We start from the raw sequence: 22,924 nt of genomic DNA on the forward strand, positions 1-22,924 counted from the left end.
ACAAAGGCGGTCAAGGAGAGTATCCAATCAAAAACTAAGGAATACAAAGAGGTGAAAACTAGTGGTAGGCCAGAGGATTGAGAATGTTTTAACAACCAGCAGCAGATGACTAAAAAGCTAATAAAGAGGGAGAAAATTGATTATGAAGGCAAATTGGCAAGAAATATAAAAACAAACAGCAAGAGCTTCTATGGGTATATCAAAAGAGAGTAGCTAAAGTGAGCATGGGACCCTTGGAGGATGTGACTGGAGAATTGATAACGGGGAACAGGGAAATGGCAGATAATTTAAACGAATATTTTGCATCGGTCTTCACAGTGGAGGACACTATAAACATCCCACAGTTATCAGATACACCAGGAGCTAATGAGAGGAAAGCTCTTGTAACAGTCAGTATCACAAGGGACAAAATATTTGACAAACTAATGGGACTAAAGGCATACAATTTGCCAGGACTTGATGGCCTGCATCTAAGGGCCTTGAAGGAAGTGGCTGCAGCGATAGTGGAGGCACTGGTCGAAATATTCCGGAACTCACTGGATTCCGGGAAGGTCCCAGCAGATTGGAAAACCACTAATGTGACGCCCCTGTTCAAGAAGGGAGGAAGACAAAAAGCAGGATACCATAGGCCAGTCAGCCGAACATCGGTCGTTGGGAAAATGCTAGAGTCCATTATTAAGGAAGAAATAGCAGGATATTTAGAAAAGCTTAACGCAATCAAACAGAGTCAACATGGTTTTGTGAAATGGAAAGCATGTTTGACAAATTTGTTAGAGTTCTTTGAGGATATAACAAGCAGAGTTGATAAAGGGGAACTGGTAGGTGTTGTGTATTTGGATTTCCAAAAGGCATTCGATAAGGTGCCACATAAAAGATTATTGCACAAGGTATTGGGGGTAATGTATTAGCATGGATTGAGGATTGGTTAACTCACAGAAGACAGAGAGTCAGGATTAATGGGTCTTTTTCAGGTTGGAAAGACGTAACTAGTGGAGTGCCACAAGGATCAGTACTAGGGCCTCAATTGTTTACTATCTATATTAATGACTTGGAGGAAGGGGTAGAGTGTAATATATCCAAATTTGCTGACGATACAAAAATAGGTGGGAGGGCATGTTGTGATGAGGACATAAGGAATCTGCAAGGAGATATAGATAGGTTGAGTGTTGGCAGATGGAGTTTAATGTAGGAAAGTGTGAGGTCATGCACTTTGGTAGGAAGAATCAAAAGGCAGACTATTATTTAAATGGAGAGAGACTCCAAAAAAGTGCAGCACAGAGAGATCTGGGTGTTCTGGTGCATGAAACACAAAAAGTTAGCATGCAGTTGCAGCTAATTAAGAAGGCAAATGGAATTTTGGCCTTTATTGCTAGGGGGCTGGAGTTTAAAAATAGGGAAGTCTTGTTACAACTGTACAGGTTGTTGGTGAAGCCACACCTGGAGTACTGTGTACAGTTTTGGTCCCTGGATTTAAGAAAGGGTATACTGGCATTGGAGGCAGTTCAAAAGAGATTCACTAGGCTGATTCCTGGGATGAAGGGGTTGACTTATCAAGAATGGTTAAACAGGTTAAGCCTTTATTCATTAGAGTTTAGAAGAATGAGGGATGATCTTATTGAAACGTGCAAGATACTGAGGGGTAGATGTTTTGAAGATGTTTCCACTAGTGGGGGAATCTTGAACTAGGGGACATAGTTACATAATAAGAGGACACTCATTTAAAACTGAGATGCAAAGTAATTTCTTCTCTCAAAGGGTAGTGAATGTCTGGAATTCTCTACCCCAGAGAGTTGTGGAGGCTAGATCACTGAAAGTATTTAAGGAGGAGGTAGATAGATTTTTAAAATATCGGGGAGTTGAGGGCTATGGGGAGCTGGCACGAAAGAGGAGTTGAGGTCTGGGGCAGATCAGCCATGATCTTATTGAATGGTGGGGCAGGTTTGAGGGGCCGAATGGCCTACTCCTGCTGCTATTTCTTATGTTCTAAAAACATAGGAACATTTAAAACGAATGGAAGCTTTTAAGTAAATCCCATAGCCTTCCAAGAGGCTGAAGATTCAGGATGTCTAGCTACAGATATACTGAATGGATTTCAAAGTCAACATATATTTAATCTGCATTAAAGCTATTCCAATGAGCCACTTGTGATTGTGAGTCACATTTCTACCCAGCATCCGCATGCTAGCAGTAGAGCAGTGATGTGCATCTGCGGCTCCTGAATGTGTTAATTGTTCCAGAAATTGCACAGTTTTGCTATCATGATGATGGTCAAGTCATGATTTATATGTACACACTTAACAGACTGCACGAATGTTAGAAAACTGTCCATGAACTGTAATAGTTCACTGCAATTAGTTGACATGGGAGTGCTAACAAGATTAATTACAGGAACGATGCGAAAATGTATGTTGTCATATTTATTGTCTGATTGATAATTAAACAAGTCACCTGATACATAATTGGAGAATTTACTGCACATCTCAAATCCAACGATTTTCAGTGTTAAAATGCACCAGACTGCTTACCTCCTCCTGTTGGCCATCCAGTGATCGCTGAACAGACCATATGACTGATGTTTGTTGTGACCGTGGACTGCATTCCAGGAATGTGGAATTGTACTGTACTCCAAAAATCAACTTCTTCTCAGTTAGCACATTTTTTCCATCTACATAACAGGAGATGTTCATTGTGGATATTAACGAAAAAGAATTTTAATTATCACTTCATGCTAGCAAACACTAAAGTAGGTAAAATTGATTGAACAACTAATGAGTAAAACATTCTGTGGACCAAAATGAAAACAGCTGCTGTGAAAACTACTTATGTTCTGATGTTCTCAACTATTAGTTTTTGTAAGGGATGTTTTAAATGATTCCATGCCCATGCAAGATGTGTGCCAAATAACCAGTAAAGTCACACAGGGGTGAATCTTAATTCCCAAAAATGGGGGGGGGGGGGGGGGGGGTTAGGGTCGTGTTGGAAGTTAAAATGCAAAAGATTTGGAACAGGAACTAAAGCTGCCTTGAACCCACCCACTTGGTATTGTAACAGAGATTAGACAACGTACAGGTGACCACTTGCTCACAGGAAGCAGGTTGGTCATTTCGATATTGTAATGAGGCTGCATGCCTTAATTTTAACATTCCTTCTAGTTTTAACCCCCAGGCAGCCATGTTTCTCAGGCCCTGGACAACTTGACAGCATTAAGGAGGCGCTGAATCCATGGGTAAGTGCCTTTACTAATTATGGCTTTTAGGCTAGGAGCAGCAGAAGTGTTTCCTCCAGGCTCAACAAGATAAACTAAATAATCCCTTCATTGTGGGTTTCTGGTCATCCCTTGACCACCACTGACCTCCCCAACCAACATTGGACAATCTTGTCTGCATGATCCCCTGGGCAACCATCTGACCCTTCCCCCATGATTTGGATTCCCCAGACCATCATGGGACTCTCCTTGCAATTAAGATCCCCAGACCACAATGGGACTTGCCCCCCTACTCGTGATATGGATCCCCTGGACCACCATGGGACCTCCCCCCACCTCATGATCTTTCTCAATCCCATGATAACCCTAATTGCTTTCATAGGCTTTGGCCCTGTGAAGCAGGCTTGCTATCAAACAAGCTGCCTTTGGATGGGAACCTCGCTTAAAGGAGTTCTGCAGTTAAATTCCGCATGACATTCGGGAAACCCATTCTTCCGGGTTTCCTGACCTCACCACAGCAACTCCGACCCCACATCCCCCAACGCAGAACTCATCTCCAGCTAGAATCCAGCTTGGATTGGGTTTACAATCCTGCATGGGATAAAGTTTGCCAGCTGAATGACTACATTGCATTATTACCTGCAAGGTTTCCATCATCATTTAAAATAATATAGAAAAATAAATTTATTTTGTTAGTAACCAAAGAAGCATATATATAAAAAGATCTCCAGTCCCATAAAAAGCCTAACTGCCTCCATAGAATAAGGGGAAAAAATTCAACCAAATAGGACTGCTGGAATAATTAGGTTGATCTGTGGAGTGAGAGGATAATTTTTGCTGTTCCATGATTCCACATTAAGGTCTGTGTGCTTTAATTAACCTTTGGCTAATTTTTTTTCTCCTCACTAATAGCCATCCTCCTTCAGCTAGGAATACAATTTCTGAATGCTATGGGATGCTTGTTACCAGCAACTACAACTGAAGTAATGCTATCACTCACAAATACACAGGAGTAATGCAGTAATTGCTGTATTTATGTTTATACACTCACAGTCCTCTTGATCCCAGCATTGAATTATTGGGTCTCCATATTTTACATCTTGACGTCTGGTCTGTCTAATAGAAAAGAAAACACATTTTAATCAGCAGATTTAAATAAAATTTATATAAAAACTCTTGTATTAGGTAAGTTACAGATATTGCGATTGAACAATTATGGGTAAATGTCTTACTTTGTACAAAGTTTTGGGCAAAGTTGCCTGAAGATGATATATAACATGTAAACGAGGGTCGCAGAGCAAGATACAAGTGCATGTATTAATACAAGTGGTTGAATGTTTTTACAAAGAGAATGATGTTTGACATTGCAGTCCATCATTCCTTTTCAGTGCTGCCACCACCTCCTTTTCCAATGCAGCCGCTACAGTCATTTTCAGTTCTGCCACTACCTTTCCAGGCTGCCTATTAACTGAATTCCCAATCCAGACAGGACCTCAGTTGGCTGTAGAATGGAATAATTAGGTTGATCAGTGGAGTGAGAGGGCCATGTTTGCAGATACCTGCAAATCAGGTGTTGTAGGCGCCCATCCTTTCCTTTTCTATGTCCTCCTTATTCAACTCCTCAAAACATACGAACAATGGAATCCCCAGAGTGAAGTCCGGGATTGCAAAATGCACAACTTTCTTTAAATTCACAGCAAGTTTCACACATCATCTTTATATGCAAAGACACTACAGATTCTAAGTACTGGAAGTGACTCCCACCCAAGATCACCCTTCTGTATGACTTTCACATTTCCAATTGCTTCTTGCACTGTCCAGGCTCAGAATTGCCAACGTTATAGTGGCAGTGATTTACAGGGGTTAGTAAGTAGCAGAAATGATGGGAAATCCCGTGAGCACTTGGCCACGTCCACTCCTTCACTTGCATGCGATGAGGTGGGCTTCCGATGGGGCCATGGGAGGGAAATTGCGATGGCCAGTTTTCTGGGGGCGGCAGGGTGTTTCGGTGGGAGTCCTCCTGCTCCACTTTTAGTTGCCGAACTTCCTCCACACCAGGAAAACCCAGATGTGAAAGTCAAAGCTTCCCAATACTTGAGATTGCCTACTTGAGCTGGAGAAACTTCAGCTGACATTGTCCTACTCACTACAATAACAGAAATTGAAGGATAAGTGCAACTGCATCCGGAAAAGAGGGAGGTTAACATTTAGGTTTCTCTTTGGAATGCCGGCCAACCTGCTGTGCATTCCCATCCTTTTTTATTTGCATTTTACATTTCTGGCATTTGTGGTTTTCTTTTTTCTTTCATTGTCTGGCTCACTAGTGGGTGAAGGAGGGAAGGGAGAGGGGGAAAGAGTTTTGCTAACTGGTTGACCAATATAGTTAATGTATATTTCCTCTGCTCTGTATTTCTACCAAAATTGTAAAAGTTCAAAAGGCTGGTCAGAAATACTGAGCAAGTGGCAATTGCCTAATAATTCTTCTTCCCTAATATTGCATGCTGCCCGATTCCAATTCTACATTATCACAATCAGCATTAATGATTTACAGAATACTCTCTCAACTATTTCTAACAAAGCACAAAAACCCACAAAAGAAAATTCATAGCTCAAAAGGACCTACACTAACTTTGATTTAACACATACCTTTTCGGTGCTGGCACATATCTGCAACATGAGGTCCCATCCCATGCACAGTAGGGATCTCTCGCAAGGCAGCATTCAGAGCAAGCTGTACCATATGCACCACACCTCTGCAGAGCAAGCTGCACCACACTATCCTTCGATCCAATATAAATCTGCTTCTGTAAGTGATATTAAAGTTGCATAAGTACAGATTCTGTTAGGGGCTCAAGTTTCTCAGTGAATAGCATGAAATAATAAATAATCTTTAGATATATATAGAAAAGTAGTTCCTTAGCCTTAAAGACCCTAAATTATCCCATGCACTGTGTGGGTTATTTGCATTACTATTTCAATTGTCTGGTGTTGTATGATTGCCTTAAGAGTGATGTCCCTTTCAGATCTCAGTATGCTAATGAGCTAAGTACCAGGCTGTAGTCATGTGACTACAAGCTAGAGTCACTCTGCAATTGTAACACCTAGAGGAAGTTTCTGTAAATAGTTTGTTCTGTACTGTACATAATAGTTTAGCTGTTAATAGACCTATTTGAGATCTTTAGCAAACTGGATTCCAAGCATCTCATTTATGTTGCATCAGACAACATAAAGAACTGATTACATCTGGTAAAGCTCAAGTCATTTCCATGGCATCACATCTTTTTGGCATCACAGTGATATTATAAGTTAGCATTACCCAATCATATCAAACTGTTTACACTCTGATACTTATTTACTGGAAGCAATTGAAATGGCACTCTGCAAACCTTTAGAGGCTGTTGACAGGAGATTTTACTAATACAGTTGTTTCAGCAATTTTCCTAACTGAATTTTTCCGGAAAAGACAACTGCTCTTATCCAGAATCCTCTTTTACTTTTTTTCCCCTTCACATCTCTCTTGTTCTGAAGTTGCTGACTCACTCTATATTATAGTTCCACAAATAAGGCAGGAATCATATTGAAGTGGTTGTTTCTTTCTGTAAATTCACTGCAACTCCAGCCTTATTTTGAAAACACAGCACACTTCCAGCAGAGGTCACTAGAGAGCAACCTTGGGTGGAAGAACTGGCTTTTTTTTTTAAACACTCCATAGCCTGAGGAATGTGAGACCAAAGGTGGAAACTCCATAGTCACCCTAATAGTGATCAGTTAACAGTACAGACCAGGAATCAAACTTGGAACATTCCTTGGTCTACATGTCGTAAGGGGAGATTACATGTGCCAGTCTAGCTATTTCTTGAGATCAAAATATAATCACTTTTAACTCCATTTTCCCTCCCCCTCTTGATTGAGAAAGCAGATCAGCTTTCTGTTCCCAGGCCTCTGCTAATGGCAATCTTGAGTCAGCTACTTGAAGAGCCTTTGGTTTCTAGCACTCCAAGTTACTCTCAGAGATGCAGTTGGATGTTTACGGTTTTGTGAATTTAGTGCCTATGTAACTGCAATTCTTTCATGTAACTCACAAAACACAATAAGAAGTAATAATTTCCAGTAAGCTGGAGTAACAACTAAACTAAAAAAAAATGTGCATATCTAAATACAACCTGGGCCCATTGTATAAACCTGTTACGCTATGTTGTATTTAGATTGCTTACCTGCTTTGAAGATATTTCCATTGTTAATATTGGAGTTGATTCCTATTAAAATGTAAAATTACTACAATTTAATAACTCAGATTGAAGAACCACTGTGACGTCTTCATGAAATGTAGTAACAAAGTTGGTGTCAATTCATTTAGTAACTGCTTTTTTGTTTAATGACTTTTATTGGCTGTGATTATAGTAAAAGCTTTAAAGAAAGAAAGACTTGCATTTATAAAGTGTCTTTCATGACCTCAAGACAAAGTGCTTTACAGCCAATGAAATACTTTTTGAAGTGTGGTCACTGTTGTAATGTAAGAAACATGGCAGCCAATTTGCACACAGCAAACTCCCACAAACAGCAATGTGAGAATTTGTTTTTGTGATGTTGACTGAGGGATAAATATTGACCAGGCTACCAGGAATAACTCCCTTGTTGTTCTTCAAAATTGCATTATGGGATCTTTTACATCCACCTAAGCAGACAGTGAGACATTGGTTTAATGTCTCATCTGACAGATGGCATCTCCACCAGTGCAGCACTTCCTCAGTACTTCTCTGGAGTATCAGCCTTAAATTTTGTGCTTAAGAGTGGGACTTGAACTCCCAAACTTCCAACTCAAGAGGCATGTGAGCTACCAACTGAGCCACAGCTGACACTTAGTCAAGGATATTAAAAAATACTGTTAATGATTGTCATCAAACATGAAAAATTAGGTGACAATCTAGTCCTTTTGTTCACAGAACATGGATTCTTGTGTCTATGCCGTGTGGAAATAGTCACTAAATCAATTTTCAAACTTTGTGACAGACATGAATTGTTCACAAATTCCAGGACTGGATAATGTTCTGTGACTTGTCAATTAAACACCAGCTACAGCTAAACTAGTTGGATTAACAATTTATCTACTTCATGCAAATAGAGCTACTGTAAACTTGTACTTGCTGGCTGATTTATTTTATTGTGTGTGGCTCTTGGTCAGCCAGTTTAATTTATCAGTTTTGGAGTCTGGTACTTTTAACTAGTTCTACAGTTGGAGCTAGAAGAATGGATGCTGCCAATAGTATTTTTAATGTATGATTTGCATTTATTATTTTTTGATGCTTCCAAAACATTTTAATTTGTTTTGAAGCGAGGCTTTAATTTTTTTCACAATCACTTACCTGGCAGCAGTCTGTCGACTGCAATCATCTATTTTTCTTAAATGGGTGCCAAATCCTACAATGCTTTAATGTCTTATCTGTTTAAAATTCTAGATTTGGAAATCAAAAGCTGCTTTTTTAAATTCTGTTAATAAACTTTGAGTTGTAAAGGGTAATTTTCCAATTTTAATTGACAGAAAGTCAAGGGCAGCGTGTCTGCATTTTTCCAACTTGCGTGAGCGACAGGCAAAGCTCATTGCTGATATTGCAAACTTGGAAATTTGGCTCTTAAAACAACCAGATAACAAATAGTTTTGAGATTTTTTTAAAATATGGAAATGGAATATTTGTCAAATCCAGCATTATTTATTATGAATTTAATCAATCTGCGAAGGAGAAAGTAAAATATTTCAAGTTAAAGGTCCATAATTAATATAGTAAACTTATATATCAACTATATAGCATAGATGTCGAGTTATTTAAACCATGCTCCCTAAATTGACTTGTTTTTGTAAATGCATATGTATCCACCATAAATGCATGCCTTAATTAACTGTATCAATATTTGAAACTTGGTTTCACTGTTCAACCCAAAGTTATTTGCTGATTTTTGGCAATCTCACCCAGGTATGCCACCGGATAGCTGATACAGGGAATGAAGACGAAAAATACTTGTGCAGCAGATGATACTCTTCTGATGTGCACAAAATGACGAATTTTACCTGACTTGTCAGTATTCAATGCTGGCAATAAATGGGAGAATTGCTGCAATTCCTTGCCGTGACGTCAATGGAAGATTGGGGGAACCCTTGGAGAAATGGCAGTTTTTGACTGTTTACTCTGTCTTTCCAGGGTTTCTACTGATCTTCTGCTGAAGAAATGGTGGGAGATCAAGAGAAACCCCGGGGAAATTCCAGTTGTAGGTGTTCAAAGTAGAACACAGTCATTGATGGGTAGAATTTCTGTTGAAATCTCCCAATCTCCTGCCATAACTTTGGCAGTGGATCAATAACAACCCCAAAATAAACTGTAATTTCTCTGGGATTTCCACCAATCTTCCATCAGAGTTATAGCAGGAGATTGGAAGAAACTTTGCAGAAATTCCAGGAATGGATGTTGCCCAACACTGACATCCTTCATCTTAATGAGCATAAAAATCACATATATATTTTTTTTAAAAATGTAACAAGAGCTCCAAAAGTAGAAAAAGGACAAAGGGAAACAATTGGGAAATGTGGTGCTGACCAGTCTTTGTTCAGATTCTCACTGTTATCAATTATTAAACACAGTTCTGGTAGATCACTGTAACTCCCCATCATTGCCGCTGAACTGACAGGTGGGAATTTAGTTTTAGTAGTACTGTAACTCTTGACATTGATTAGGGAGGGCGAGTCTCGCATGTTGGTTCAATTACACCCCCTAAAAGAACTTTTCAGCTTCCAACTAAGTTATACAAGCTGATATTCTGTACCTCAAACACTTGTAATTCCTCGAGTACAACTTCTTCTGCATTCAAATTGTCCTTGGTAACACTCAACGCTTTTATTACTGTTCCAACATCTGGAAACATATATATAAAAATTGTATTAATGCAAGAATATATTTGGAATTTTAAAAAAATGTTTATGTCACATACCTGTGCCCAAAAACATAACTGCATACTGTCCATCCTTTGCATTAACACGGTCGACTACAATCTGTGTAATTCTGTAACCAACATTCACTTGAATGAAAACAGGTTTCCTGCTTATTGGATACACAGCCTTGTACATCATTGGGTGATTCTTAATGAAGCTGATGACATCGTCTGAGAAATCCTTGGTTGACTCAATTGTCGAGTCAAATGCTTTACTGGGACACTAAAAGAAAACAAGCAGGAATTTATATATGTTTTTTTCTTAACTTTTAACACATTTTAGAGCTCTCTACATTTTCAAAGAAAACACCAATGCTTCTGTAATAGAGATCATTAAATCAGTTGCATTTACCGAAAGGAGATAAGTATGACACTGGATGACAGGTGAAATGCTAGATTGGCGTCTGTTCTAGGAAGAGTTTCTGCTTTTGATCATTGTCAAAGCCTCAACTGAAAAGAATCAGATGAGGACAGGAGCATAAGATCATACATTCCACGTTTGACTAGCACTAACTGCTGACGCCAATTGGCCAGGTGTCTATGTGCAATTGCATCCAAATACTGACAGCATTGGTATGCACCCACCAGCTGGTGCCAGTACTGGTTTGCACCTACATGTGATGACATAATCACATCGGCCAGTCACTCAGCCACTCCCTCCGGCTCTGGGTAATAGTGTGCCAGTCACTCTGCCTCTGCATCCTGGTGCCTGTAGCTTGGGGAACCATCATGTCCACTCCCTCCGCCACCTCTTGCTCACCCCCTCTCCCAAGCCCTTGCCACCTCTCTCCTGCACTCCGTGCCGTGCAGTGCTCTGGTCTCCAGCCATTGCCAGCAAGGACTATCGGGCTCCGTGTCGCTTCCCCGAGACTCGGCACCTTGCTTGCTAACCCGGCAGACTCGTTCCTTCCCTCCTTCTCTCTTTATTTTTCCTAGGTCTGCACCATCTTTGATGCAGGCAGCTGCCTAGGACATCGCTGGCTTTGATGTCACACACACTGCAACTACATGTGCGGGTAGTGCACCCTCCACAGTTGCGGTGTCAGAAAACTCAGCCTTTGAATAGTTGACCAACTCTCAGCGTCTCTATTCCCGTGTGAAGAACATGCAGTTCAGTGAGGCTGTGCAGTGACATGCTCGCAAGGGTCAGCACCTTCAGAACATGAGTGGAAAAAAATTATAGAGGAAGATCAAATATCTAAAGCTGCTTGCTAGCTCTACACAGTGTAATAGAGTTAGCGAGGGATGACGTGGGAGCTATAGGCTTGTCAGAACTCTGTATCTGTGATAGGGGTACAGCTTTAAAAAAATTGTATAAGATGTCAGAATGACCAAGGCAAGCTTTAAGAAATTATTGATGGTAATTGCCTTTAATCAGGAATGATTCCCAGCCTGGAAGGATAAAAGGCAAGAAATAGTTTAGTTGAGGAGAAAGGAGCTGAAAGTGAGAAGGTGTGGGTTGGAAAGTAATCTACGTTACTGTCTTATTCATTGCTGCACTTAAAAACACAAATGCTGTGGCTAACTAAGTCTCATTTGTTTTAAGCTGTAGGCTATGTGTCTAATTGATGACTGGGTCCTATCCCTGCTTCTGCTTGTTACAATAGCTAATGATAGAAAGTATACATCTTGATATAAGGTTCAAACAGTTAGTGGATGTTTGTACATACTGTTCCAGGTCTTGGATAAGGAATCTTCCCCTGATATTCTGCCCAGTGGCGGTCAGGACTATCTTTATGTATGAAAGGTCCATTAAATGCAGCACGAATATCAGCCAAGCTGTATGCACAAACTGCTGAGCCACTGAAAACAGAACTGAGACACAAAGAGAAATAACGCTATTGAAACATTTCAATTATTACTAGTCCAAACAGAATTTCTTTATTTTGACTTTGTGTTGTTTAACCTTAAAGTTTCGCTGCTGCAAAGGATTAAATTCAGTGGAAGAAAAAAGTAGATAGGCTAAAAGGTGTTTTTTAGAAGAAGTATTGGCATATTTATCCCTGTAAATGCAAATATTGTCAGAATTTTTCAGCCAAAAAGTAAATTGTCAAATAAATGCTTGATGTATGGAAACCACAGAAAAATAAACAATTTTAATATAAAATGTTTGGAGGGTAAAGAAATCAATAGCTGTGCTATAATTTGTAACATTACATGGGCAGATCAAATAACACTAATGCTCTACGTTCCTACAGCAGTGATCAAAATAACTATTCATTCTTTCGTACAAGAATATTCTCATTTACCTGGATGATGTGAAAACTCCATAAACCACTGGTAATTTGTCATCATTTGTGTTGAACAGAAAAACATCCTCTTTATAAAATGAAAAAAAATGAATACAAAGTATGAGATTTTGTCCAGAAAATTAGTTCTTGCCAAACAAAGCGGAGGTATATTATGTATTTCAGAAATAACCATATCCAGATAAAGTAAAATAGTTTCTTAAAGATGTCTTTTTTTTTCTAGCTCTACCCATGCTGTACAGTATCTAATTAAGTTGTCAAACAAATTAAACTTGCTGTCAGATGTCTGCCAATATTGCTCCATCATATCCCCTAGAGGGGATGCCAGTGTGGCTAAGAGTGATTCATCCTCTGATGCAGCTCCTTGTGCCACCATAGTTGGAGCCAAACCTCAACTATCACCAAGCTGCCCTGATGTGGCTAAATTCTAACTATTGGGTGGAAGACCAACAAGAACGTCATATACATATCAGTATTAAGGTATTAATGCTGTCCTCTCAATTCTTAATACTGATAAGACTTTCCTATCTGTGTCTAATGCATGACTGTTAATGTAAAATGGTATTAGAATCACAAATATGACTTTGCAGAATAAAAACAGGATAAATTTGGCTGAAAGAAATGATTGGTGAAATCAAACTGACTCTATGCCATATTTCAACATTGGGCTGCAATAAACAAAAAACATTGGCCCATTCAGGGCTGGATTTTGTTGAGCGCTTGATGTTGGACTCCATGGTGGGGGCGGGGGGAGTGGGGCTGAGGCTGGAACATCATACCGATACTAGCCTGCCACAGAGCACGATGCCGGGAGTGCCGGATTTTCCCGGTGACGCCGAGGCTCCATGGCGGCCCCCACTGCCACTTGGTGATGGGTCTCGACTTTAAATATTTAAATAAAGAACATGAATGCATTTAAATAAAATTGACCACTATCTGACCCGCTGCCCGGATCTTCCGTGTGATAGTCGGCACTCACGCGCCTTCACTTTCCTGTCCAGTGAAAGCTGGCGCGACCGAGGTGGGGAAGAAGGGTTCTTAGGCTTTTTAGTGTGGTGGGGGGGGGGGGGGGCTGGGGGAGAGGGTTAAATGTGCATTAATAATGTAGGGGGGAAAAGGGTGACCTCTGCACTTTCTACAGTTTGTGAAGGGGTGCGGGGGGGGGGGGGGGGGGGGGCGGGGGGTGTGGTGGGGGGAGAGACCTTATCATCAATGTAAGTGTTTTGGGGGTAGGAAGAGAGCAACTATTTCATCTAAGTGTTTTTGGGGCAGGAGGGGTGACATTTCATTAGCAGTGTACTGGGGAGTGGGGGTGTATGGGAGTAAATATTCAAATTTAGCAGCAGGTCTGGTTGCCCTTTAAAAATGGCTCCAGCACCTATGCAGAGGCAGCTGACGACATTGCCAGTCTCGCAGAGCCCACCCCCACCACATGATTGACCAGTGTATTATTCTGAGCTGCCGCGCACTTGATCACCGCCATTTTGTTTTTGCCTGCCGCCGGAACATAAAATCCAGCCCATAATGTGGATTTTAGGAGACAAATAATTTGTATCAATGTTAACTTTATTTAAATAGCCTTCTATTTTCAGGGCTCTGGAAATATATGAACACCAAACAAAACAAAAATGGAATGTTACTTACGTAGCTCATCAAAATATGTCTGATAACCTTCAGGTCCTGGGACTGAGCAAATCAGACGAGCTTTCAGAAATGTTGTCCACTTGTTGATCAAACTCCGCTGACCTCCAATATCTTTCTGCAAAGATTTAGACCGTGTTTATAAGGAAGAACATTTATCTAACGATCTGGGAGAATCAACATTCAACATAGGTAGGAGAAATCCAATTTCCATTACAATTTACATAAGATTCATGCAAAAAATGTGTCTATGGGAGCAATGTCTCTCAATCTACGAGTCAGACAGCCAATCAGAGACATGGGCCCCAATATTTTCTAGCAGCTGGGAAGAAAGTGGGATTGGGGAGGAGGGAAAGGGTTCTCGGACGGGAAACCTGTAAGTAATGGTTTCCCACACATCCTGCAGAATTTCATGGCAGGATGTCTGTTCAGACTCCAGATTGACAGGCTGGCAGCCTATCGGGTGAGTAAGTAGCTGGGGAGTGTACTTCAGGTACTTCTGACATCCTGGGGGGGCTTGTGCGGGTGGGGTGGGTGTGGGGAAGAGCGGAGGAATTGGAGCCTTGCCTTCACGGGCAGGGGAGGGAATCGGCTTATCATGGGTGTCTGATTGTGTGGAGGTCAGCTTGTTGGGCCTGGAGGAAGCACTCCTGGCTCAAATACAATGCAATAAAGGCACATACCTGATGGATCCAGCCCTTCTCGCTTCCTTTCACCTGCCAAGATTACCTGCATACAGCCTCTTTAAAAGATTTCAGTACTTCCCCCATACTCCCACCCCATCAGCCCTCCCCCTTTTCTTATTAAAGGGAGAGAAAAAACGAGAATGTTATGGAGGCAGAACTATCCCAACATCCATGGCAGAAATGAAAGTTCTCCATTAAATAATGGGCCTTATGAGCAGGAGAAAGAAAAAGCATTTAACTGTGGATTTACCAGCTGTCTGTTAAAATGAGACAAGCAGACTGAGACAACTGGAATCAAGTCAGTTGAGACATTTGATAAGCTTGATGGAGGCAAACATACACTTCCTATATGTAATTGGCCATATGATCAGGCTATTTTTAAGTGTGTTACTTTTATTTGGCACCATCAAAATTAACTCAATTTAAGCAGCAACCACAGCAATGGATCTCACAACATAATCTTCAGAAGATGCACTGAATAAATGGCATGATAACCACAACAGTAAGCTCCTCTAATTTAATCTCAACTACATTTTAAATGCTTGGGCAGTGTAGAGTAAAAGTCTCTGCCCACAAACTAATCCATTTGTAAAATTGGACTAGGTAATGAATTGCTCTTCATTTGCAGAGAACTGAATTTTAAATGAAGGAAAAGTAGGTGACTGATAGACGATCTTATTGGGTAATAAATGGTATGGAGATATATACGTAGTAAATGGCATAGAAAGGGTAGATCTGGAGCACTACATCAGATAAAGAGGTTTATTCATTTCTGAACAGAAATGTTACATTGGCAATCCTTCAGCCTTCCGGCACAACTTTCACTTCCAAGGAAGTTTGTGGTCAGAGCCTTTGATATTTTCTATCTGCCTTTGCTCAGGCCCCAGTGCCTTTCCCACTTTGAATTCCACTAATTTTTGTAACACCAATTTCTTATACATTGTTATCCTATCTAATTGTTCCAAATCTTCCTCTTATTCAATTCCAATTTCACCATCACACTCTATGAAAACCAAGGCAAAGTATTCAGTTTGTTTAGTTTAGTTTAGAGATACAGCACTGAAATAGGCCCTTCGGCCCACCGAGTCTGTGCCGACCATCAACCACCCATTTATACTAATCCTACACTAATCCCATATTCCTACCACAATCCCCACCTGTCCCTATATTTCCTACCACCTACCTATACTCGGGGCAATTTATAATGGCCAATTTACCTATCAACCTGCAAGTCTTTGGCATGTGGGAGGAAACCGGAGCACCCGGAGGAAACCCATGCAGACACAGGGAGAACTTGCAAACTCCACACAGGCAGTACCCAGAATTGAACCCGGGTCACTGGAGCTGTGAGGCTGCGGTGCTAACCACTGCGCCACTGTGCCGTATTGCCATATTCCTTTATATTCTTTTATTCTCTGAGCATTTTTTGTTGTTTCTAATCGTCCCTACCTTTTCTTTAACTACTTTTATTTTTATGTGTTTATAAAATATTACTATTTCCCTTTATGTTCCCTCTCAGCCTTCCTTCACACCCTCTCTTAGCTTTTCTCATCTTTCTTCTTTCCTTCTATGCTTTCTGGATCCCACTTGATTTTCTTTTATATTGTTAGCTCTGAATTTATCACATGCCTCCTTTTAAACCTCATTTTCATTTGAATTTCTCTACCTATCCGAGGAACCCCAACTTTTGCTCCATCTTCTTCTTGCAAGAATGTGTTTAGCTTGTCCAGATGGATATACTCCTAAACACCACTAGAGGGAGCATTACTACATTTTTCCACAAGAAAGTCAGCCAGCGTGACGAATCTGTATCATTGGCCGCCTCTAACCCTGCTTATCTCAACCCTGCACATACCAGCTGTTCCCTTATTTTGACCTCCCACAGTTTTCACATCCTGATGCTGCCACTTTCACCTCCTTACTGATCATTCACGGTGAAAAGGTTCATTCACACCTGTACTCACTTAGCTGCTTTCTCCCAGTCAATATAATCATTTTGAAAACAGCTGAACACTTCATCCACTGCTGTTTTGCAAGAAGTTGCTTAAGTTTAGTCAATGTTTCATTTAATTCAGGATCTCAATAGGAATTAGATCACACCTGAATGGGGGCAACATTTTGGTGCAGTGCACTCTGCACATGCCTAATGAGGCCGAAGGCAGGACCATGGGAAATTGATCCACTGGCCTCATTTGTTTATTACTGGTGAGTTGCTGGTCGCAATCCCAGAAAGCACAAAGGTCTATTGCTTGGCTGCCAGTTGAGGTGGTAAGCAAGATCGGAGTGGGGGAAGGAACCAGGATGAAGAGGAGTGAGTGGTGGCTGTCAGTCAGCTCCTCCTCCCGGATCCACAACAAGGCAGAGTAAAAAACGAAGTACCTTACGAGAGGCAACCTCCAGCCACACCTTTGGTTTCCCAGCTAATGTCTGAAATTACATGCTGACACATCCTGCAGCAAGTCGTGAAAGAATTTTGCAAAGGGAAATTGAAGCAGGCATTAGACCCCTCTTTGTATATGCAAGGGGCCTAACGTCCCTTTTGCGCACAGGCCTTGGACTCCAATGCTGCAGCCTTTATGCTGACAGCTGTCTGAGGCTGAACCAGACTGTTCACAAGCTTGGTGTCATGTTTGAACCCAAGATGAGCTTCCAACCACCTATCTGCACCATCACTGAGACTGTATTTCCATCTCTGTAACATTGTCCGACTCTGCCCCTGCCTCAGCTCATCTGCTGCTGTAACCCTTATCCATGCCTTTGTTACCTCTAGACCTGACTATTCCAATGCACTTCTGGCTGGTCTCACATCTTCCATTCTCAATAAACTTAAGGTCATCCAAAACTGTACTGCTTGTGTCCTTATTCGCACCAAGTCCCATTCACCACCCCTGTGCTCACTGACCTACATTGTCTCCTGGTTAAGAAATGCCTGTATTTTAAAATTCTCATCCTTGTGTCCAAATCCCTCCATGGTCTCACCCCTCCCTATCTCTGTAATCTCCTCCAGCCCCACAACCCTCCCAGTTAACTGTGCTCCTTCAATTCTGATCTCTTGCGCAGCCCCGATTTTAATTGCTCCACTATTGGCAGCCATGCCCTCAGCTGCCAAGATCCTAAGCTCTGGAATTCCCTCCCTAAACCTCTTTAGCTCTTTACCCCTGTTTCGTCCTTTAAGATGCTCCTTGAAACCCGCCTCCATCTGTCCTAATAATTCTTTATGCAGCTTGGTGTCAAATTTTGTTTGATGACGATCCTGTGCCTTGGGGCATTTTACTATGTTAAAGGCACCGTATAAATAGAAGTTGTTGTTGTTTACTAATATGGCAGGTGACTAATGGCACAGAATGTGCATCCACCCCCACCATACTGGAAAATGGGCGTACTGCCAATACATTTCTTGGCAAATGAGTTTGGAATTTGAGTCACAAACAGATCAGCCATGATCTTATTGAATGGCGGAGCAGGCTAGAGGGGCTGAATGGTCTACGTCTGCTCTTAATTTGTATGTTCGTATGTTTGTATGTTCGAATGTCTAGTTCCCAGAATAGAAAGTGAATTTATCCGATGCCAAACAGAATAACTTGTCACAAAAATGTATCTTTTCCTTCACAGTGATGTAAAGTAAAATGAGCTAAATAAGTGGGCTCAAGTTACCCTGCGAAGGAAGATGATGTGATTACAATAATGTTCAACAATTCTTTTGAGGAGACTGTTCCATAGTTATTCCTTCTTTAGCTGGGAAAATAGAATCCAGAGTGGAGGAATGATATTGCTCTGTCTACCTTTTTCCTGTGCTCTGCACCATAATTTAGATCTTTCAACTGCTTTCTTTTTTGCACCAGAAGTTTTGTGTCTAGCAAATTATCATGCTAAGACACTTGCAATATTTCTATGATCGTCATAGATGCGTCAGTAAATTCAAGTGTCCCTTACCGTGGCACAAAACAAAATGAATTTCAAGACCTTTCTCTCAAGCTGTATTAAAAGGTCACTGTCAGACCTATTTCAAATGATGGATGTTTCTTACTGCTGTAAGGGGCTTTAGGCTGCAAAGATGCCCTTTTGGTTGCATAATTAATCTGACAGAGCTATTTTCATGACCTTCTCAGAAGCAGGAACAACTCTTAAAATCATGCTTGCTCAAGTTCATTTGGCATTATTTACCCAGCAGGGTGCCAACTGTAACAGGGTGAATATCCAGAGCCAAAACGAAATGTTAAAAGTTACAATGACAGGATGACTAGCAATACCACAGACATTGGTTTGCAGATAAAGCAGCATATATACTTTAATGCAATCAGTTCTAGATAAACTTGTACCTCATTCTGTAGAACGCAATGATTCATGTGTAATAAATAAAATAAAAAGATTGGTTTGAAGTGTAAACTGTTCTTCAGTTTTTAAAGACTTGGCACATTAAATATAACTGATTAGCTGCACACTGCAGAACTCTATATAAAGCATTATATATGGCCTGAATATTGTCAGGACCTGAAGGGCTGCTTTAACTCTGTAAGGGGAATGCTTCCACCAGCTGACCCCAAGCATCCCAGACCCTGCCAGAATTCCTGGAGTCAGGACATTTGCAGAAACTGAATGGGTACCCGCATCAATATTGATGCAGCTGGGGTGCCCATAAAATAGGGGCCAAGGAAGTAGCAGGGCTGACTGCCAGCAGCTCCGGTTAAAAAAGCTCTTTCTTCTAAGAACTGGACCTTTCCTCAACAATGTCGCTTTCTTTACGGCAGCTGATCACTTAGTGACTGGTTGCTTTAAGGAAACCAGTATTCCCAAATTTGGTGGTTCCTTTTCTGCCACTTGGCAGGTGTTATACTATATGCTGAGATCACCAGAGGTGGAACTGTGAGGAATTCCATTGGATGGCTTTGTCCAGGTAATGGAGAAAATAACAAGACTTATAGAGCAATCTCCAATGCCCAGTGGTTTCTACTCCAGAGTATTAAAAGAAATAGGTGAAAAAAATTGCAAAGGTGTTAGTCATAACTTTACAGAGGTCTCTAGATGAAGAATTGTGCTTTTGGATTGTAAAATTGAAAATGGCACTCCATTATTTAAGAGAGGAAGGGCGAATCCTTTAGTTTAATACAGCTTTTGAGAAGTTGCTGGAATCTATTATCAAAGAAAGAGTTGCGACTAAGTGACCAGGCACTTGGACACTATGACCTGATAAAAGATAAGAGCATTGGTTTGTGAAGGGCAAGTCCTGTTTGATTAATTTAGTTGCATTTTTGAGGAGGAGCACTAGCCTGGTGGTTGCAAGAGTGCCTATGGGTGTTGTTAATAGAGGCTTCCAAAAGGATAATGCAAGCAAAAATGAAACACACAGAACTAAAGATAACTTGGTGACCGTGGGCAGTAATTAGTTGGAAGGTAGGTGACAGAGAGTAGGGATGTAAGAACATTCTCCTATTACCAGGATGTGACAAGTGGTGTTCCCCAGGTATCTATACTAGGGCTTCAGTTTTTCATGATATATATTAATGACTTGGATGAAGGAATAAAACATTATATCGCCAAATTTGCAGATGACATTATGTTAGGAGGGACAGTAAATTGTGTAGAAGAGAGCAGAAACTTACAAAGGAATATAGACAGGGTAAAACAATGGCAGATGAAGTTCAAAGTGGGGAAGTTTGCAGTCATTTTATAAAGACAAATCAGAATATTTTCTGAATGGCGAGAGTCTAGGAGCTGTCGAAGAGCAAAGGGTTACGTGTACGTTATTCATTAGAAGCTAGTGCAAGGGTATAAAATGTAATCAAAAATGCTCGAGGAATATCGGCCTTCATCTCAAGGGTGTTGTAATACAAATGTGGGGAAGTTATATTTGGTTACACACAGCTTTCAGACCCCCTCTGGAGTTCTGCGTTCAGTTTGGGCACCAGACTTCAGTGAAGATGTATGGGTCTTGGAGGGGGCACCACATAGATATAATGGATCAAAAGGGTTAAATTATGAGGACATGTTGCATAACTTGATTTGTATCCCCTTGAATTTAGCACGTTAATAGATTATTAAAATGATAAAAGGATTTGATAGGGTAGATACAGAGAAGCTATTTCCTCTGTTGGGGAATCAAGACTTTAAAATTTGAGCTAGGCCTTTCGGAAGGCAAATCAGGGAGCTCTTTCTCACACAAAAGGTTGTACCACATTACAACTATGGCTAGACTTCAAAAGTACTTCATTAGAGTAAAGCGCTTTGGGGTGTCCTGGGGTTGTGGAAGATGCTAAAAAATGCAAGTTCTTTCTTTAGTGGAAATCTGCAACTGGGCTGTGGATGCTGAGTCAATTAAAATGTTTAAGACTGAGATGTTTTGCAAGTTGTTATGTAAAGATATCAAGAGACGTGAAATAAAGGCAGGTAAATGGATTAAGCTTCATATCTGCTATGATCTAATTGAATGGTGGAACAGACTTGAGGGGCTGAATGGACAACTCCTGTTTCTCTTTCCCTGATGTCACCAGCAAAGGGGTTGGATGCCAGAACTGTGTGTCCTGCTGCTCCAGGATACAGTCAAAATGGTATGGAGACAAGGTATAAACAGGACCATCCCATCTCCACCCCCTCGACAATCTGCCGAGCCCAATAATAGCCCCAATGTGTAAAAAACCATGAGGAAATGAAGGTTCTTGGGTTTTAGGTTAGACTAAGAGACTGTGATGCACAGATTGTCTCATTTTAATGAATCAAATGTGCACTAAGATAGAGGACACTGACTTTAGAATGCATTTAGCTTTAATGGCAGGAGAAACAGTTAAGAAGATGAAGAACCAAAAAAAAGCCATTGTGGAGGTAGTTTAAATTCTCACCTCAAGCACTTCCAACAGGCGGCAGTCAGGGGGTGTAGATCAAACCGAATCTGAGCAATTGTCAGGATGAATGTTGGATGACACATCACACCTAGAGCAATATCTACCTCAACCTCAATCATCTGTCTTCTACAATTCTGAAATTTCCCAATCCGTTTCTAACTTTGTAAATGGTAATGATGAAAGCATCTGGTATTAGCCTTGTTACATCTAGAATCAGCCCTCTTTTAGCTTTCCAAGCATGTTACTCATCTGACATATGCTATCAGTCAACTGGTTCCAACTAGGAATTCCAAGTGTAAAATAGCTTGGCAAGCTGGTTTACAAGAACTTTACGACCCCATAGATAATTGTCCATGAAATTCTGCAGGTTTTATACAAGCCTCCCACTGTAATTCCGGCAGGAAGCCTGCAACACCATTCAGAGAAAGAGCTGAAAATATTTGTTGGCACTGTTTCCGTCTGGTTTCCCAATGGAGTTACATATTGATAAACACCCTGCAGAATCTCAGGCCCAAATGTCCATTGTATCCATCATGAAGTTCATCAACCTGGAGTGAGATCCTTGGGTAGGATCACTTAAATAAAAATCCAATACTTCACCTTTTATATTTATAATCTCAGAAAGGAGTTCAAACAATATCATAAATAGGGCGAGTGATCTGTCAATACTCAGACCTATTCACATACTAACAAGCATTCTGACAGCATGCAGGACATTTTATGGAAAATTAACAATTTGTGCTCATGCAGCAAGTGTAGAAATTAATGGGATCTTTCGCAGGGTGTCACACCATGCCAAGTCACGAATTTGAGTCATAACTCTAAGGGTGAAGCTTGAACGGTTCCTAACTGTTGTGCACCTTCTGAAATAACTTAATCATCTACTATTTTTTATAGCTAACACTGTGAACAACATATTCACCCTTTTTTTTGCTGACAATAGTCATAATTGCGGAAGGTAACAGCTAGCATAGTTTATATGTCACTACTGCATGATACAGACGCCAACATTAATGACTAACTATTCTGATGTAACCGTAGCAACCTAATTGACTGATCGCCTACAATCAGCACATATTATATAAATGGGATCAATGACTTGGTTCAGCTCCCTCAGAGCTATGTGTTCAAAATCATGAGGGGTCTGGAGAGAGAAGATAAAGAGAAACTGTTCCGATTGGTGGAAGGGTGGTAAACTATAGGACACCGATTTTAGGGGATTGACAAAAGAACCAGAGGCAACATGAGGAAAAACACTTTTACACAACGAGTGATTAGGATCTGGAATGCACTGCCTGAGAATGTGGTGGAGGTAGAGTCAATCATGGC

The 22,924-nt window shown here is 40.8% G+C and overlaps 1 protein-coding gene across 1 annotated transcript in view; it reads right to left on the reverse strand.

The window, feature by feature from the left end:
- Positions 1-22,924, reverse strand: part of LOC137383877 (semaphorin-3D-like) — a 106,769-nt gene that overhangs the window by 8,716 nt on the left and 75,129 nt on the right. Inside the window, exons 8-16 of the mRNA XM_068057228.1 lie at positions 14,077-14,191; positions 12,433-12,502; positions 11,854-11,998; positions 10,184-10,406; positions 10,019-10,107; positions 7,420-7,461; positions 5,852-6,009; positions 4,257-4,321; positions 2,526-2,665 (exon numbers count right to left, since the gene is read on the reverse strand). Coding sequence (XP_067913329.1) covers positions 2,526-2,665; positions 4,257-4,321; positions 5,852-6,009; positions 7,420-7,461; positions 10,019-10,107; positions 10,184-10,406; positions 11,854-11,998; positions 12,433-12,502; positions 14,077-14,191 — 1,047 coding nt within the window. The remainder of the gene's footprint in view (positions 1-2,525; positions 2,666-4,256; positions 4,322-5,851; positions 6,010-7,419; positions 7,462-10,018; positions 10,108-10,183; positions 10,407-11,853; positions 11,999-12,432; positions 12,503-14,076; positions 14,192-22,924) is intronic.

Source organism: Heterodontus francisci, chromosome 25 (assembly GCF_036365525.1).
Source record: "Heterodontus francisci isolate sHetFra1 chromosome 25, sHetFra1.hap1, whole genome shotgun sequence".
Classification (NCBI taxonomy): domain Eukaryota; kingdom Metazoa; phylum Chordata; class Chondrichthyes; order Heterodontiformes; family Heterodontidae; genus Heterodontus; species Heterodontus francisci.